The sequence below is a fragment of the Montipora foliosa genome, chromosome 1, assembly GCF_036669935.1.
Source record: "Montipora foliosa isolate CH-2021 chromosome 1, ASM3666993v2, whole genome shotgun sequence".
Classification (NCBI taxonomy): domain Eukaryota; kingdom Metazoa; phylum Cnidaria; class Anthozoa; order Scleractinia; family Acroporidae; genus Montipora; species Montipora foliosa.
This window is the reverse complement of record NC_090869.1, coordinates 14,331,141-14,333,880: the sequence shown is the minus strand read 5'-3', so window position 1 is coordinate 14,333,880 and position 2,740 is coordinate 14,331,141. Positions and strand designations below refer to the sequence as shown.

General features: G+C 42.3%; 1 protein-coding gene across 1 annotated transcript in view; it reads right to left on the bottom strand.

Moving 5' to 3' along the window:
- Nucleotides 1-2,559: 2,559 nt before the first annotated feature.
- Nucleotides 2,560-2,740, bottom strand: part of LOC138010126 (uncharacterized) — a 957-nt gene continuing 776 nt past the window's right edge. The window contains exon 1 of the mRNA XM_068857082.1: nt 2,560-2,740. This exon is cut by the window's right edge and continues 776 nt beyond it. Coding sequence (XP_068713183.1) covers nt 2,560-2,740 — 181 coding nt within the window.

Sequence of the window (2,740 nt, the reverse complement as noted above, 5' to 3'; positions counted from 1 at the left end):
TCAAGAGCTGAGTTTTCCAGCGTTTTTCTGACCTTTTTGCTGAATACACTCTTCATCTCCGGAATACCAATGGCCCCCTTTCAGCATTTTGGATGTCCTATATAGACATGATCGAGCTACTACTTCACATGATCCGTGCCTCTAGAGAAGGTAATTGGGAACTCCATCTCTCCTGTGTCCGCTAGATGCTCCCATGGTGCTTTTCCTACGATGCTATCAACTACGCAAGATACATGTCAGCTTATTACAGCGATATGACAAGTCTACCAGATGAGCACCCTGAGGTACACGAGTTCATGAGAAACGGTGGATTTTCAGTTCAGTTGAGCAAAGACAATACATTTGGAAGAATTCCCGTTGACCAGACTCTTGAAGAAACCGTAAATAAAGATACCCAAACCCCTGGGGGTACCAAGGGCTTTAGTTTGAAACCTGGAGCCGTACAAAGGTACTACTTGACGACAGAATTTAGAACTTTGTTCCTGCGCAGTTTGCGCGAAATGGTCGGCTATGCCAAAGGGAAGCACGGCCATGCTGACCTTCACTCGTCTCGCATTGCCCAAGATGAGAAAGATGTGGCCGCAATGGTTGATTTAATCAAGAACTGGACAGATCCATTTGCAGGTCATGTACAACTGTCCAGCATCTCAACAGGAGCTGTTACCACTACTGCTATAGCAGAGGACCTTGCGACCGCCTATAAAGTTGGAGAGGCAGCCTACGCTGATTTCAAGAAGACCCGTCTCGAATCACAGCCCCCAAAGGTAAGGTTCAATGACAAATTGAAGAAGCAAAAGCTGAAAACCTTCAGTGCTTTATCGAAGACCAAGACAGTGGCAAAGGGTAAAGACACAGAAAGTGTTCTGCGCGCTGATCGAAATTTGTTTGCTTCGGATGATCGTAATTGCTGAAAGCCGCAATCTGCAAATGCAAGATGTGTTAAAGCACCCATTAGGCCCTCTTCCTGCATCCCTGGCCTGCAACAATGGCTTTCCCCGCAAGACCAATAAGGCACAACTTGGCAAAGAATTAGAGAAATTGATACAGCCAGCAACAGAGGTAACACGGCCGTCAGCTTACCTAATAGATGGGATGGCTCTCGTCCAAAAGCTGAAGGTAGATTATCTCACATTTGGTGAGATCGCAGACAAGATTCTATCTAGAGTGTTGCTTGAGGGAGAGGGTAGCAACAGAGTGGATGTGGTATTTGACGTGTACAGAGACATTTCCATTAAATCAGCAGAGAGAGAACTCAGAGGTGAAAGTGATGCTATAACTTTCAAGAACCTTGCGGCTGGCCAGAAGGTCAAGCAATTCAAGGATTTTTACGCAATGGTGACAACAAAACAAGTCTTGTCAGGTTTGTTGTGGAACACTGGCAAAACACACCGAGTCGCAAGGGACTGGAAGACAAGGAGCTGCATGTAACATGTGGAAACCGATGCTACAAGATCGCTGCCAAAAGAATAGAGGATGAAGAAGAGCTAAGATCTGAACAAGAGGAGGCTGATACACGACTTCTCCTGCACGCGCAACATGCAGCAAATGAGCAGCGATATAAGTCAATCATTGTATCCTCAGAAGACACAGACGTTAGAGTCCTATGCCTTGCGTTTTCATTTTTCATTGATGTACCGATTTATCAGCGTTGTGTTTCTCAACTGAACGCTCGGTATGTCGACATTGAAAAAATAGCCCATGCTATTGGCCAAAATGCGTGCACAGCACTACCAGATTTGCACGCATTTACGGGTTGTGATGCAGTGAGTGCCTTTGCAGGGATTGGGAAAGTGAAGCCCCTGAAAAAGTTACTGAGTAAAAAGGAATACCAACGCACATTCGAGCAACTTGGAGAAAACTGGTTGATGTCTGAAGATCTTTTGATGCAGTTAGAGGCATTTGTCTGTGATATCTATGGCGCAAAGAACGGTATCTCAGACGTGAATCAATGCAGATATTCGGTCTTCTGTGCAAAGAAAGGTAATAATAATAACAATAATAATAATAATAATAATAATAATAATAATTATTATTATTATTATTATTTGCAGTATCAAAACGTATAGATGCAAGAAAGCTATGGCATGTATAGGGCGCCCAGCGTAACCTATACAGCCTAAAAGGAAATCAAACTAGTTACACAACCATACATCTAAGCAAATGATCCTATAAAATAACAGTTTTTAAAAATGTTGAAAAAAGTATACAATATGTACAATAAATTAAAAGTAATAACAAAAGGTTAATAGTTAATTATCAAAAAATAAAATGTTTCAAATTATAAAACAGTTGCTTTGAAATAACGAGCTATATGCAACGAGTATGAAATGGTGGCTTTCTGCATCTTCTCTAAAACACACTTTGATCGGGCACCAACAAGCTTCTTCATAGTTTCTTCTACGTCCTTCGACCATCCTCCCAATGCGTCAATGATGATGTTACATTGCTGTACCTTGTAACCAGGATGCTGTTGTTTCAATTCTAAAAGTAGTGGACCATACTTTATTGCCTTCTCTTCAACTTTCTTTGCACGATTATCAATCCAGGGGCAGCTCATTTCTACTGCCCAGACTTGCTTGCCTTGTGGTCCACGAAACGAGCATCGATTCTATTAGCTCTAACATATGTATGTTCTGCATATACCGCCACATCCCAAAAAGCTTTCCGTTCATCCGACTCATAGATAGGTTTTGGTTTCACAGGTGAATACCAAGGAGAAACACCTTTCACCAACTTGAGA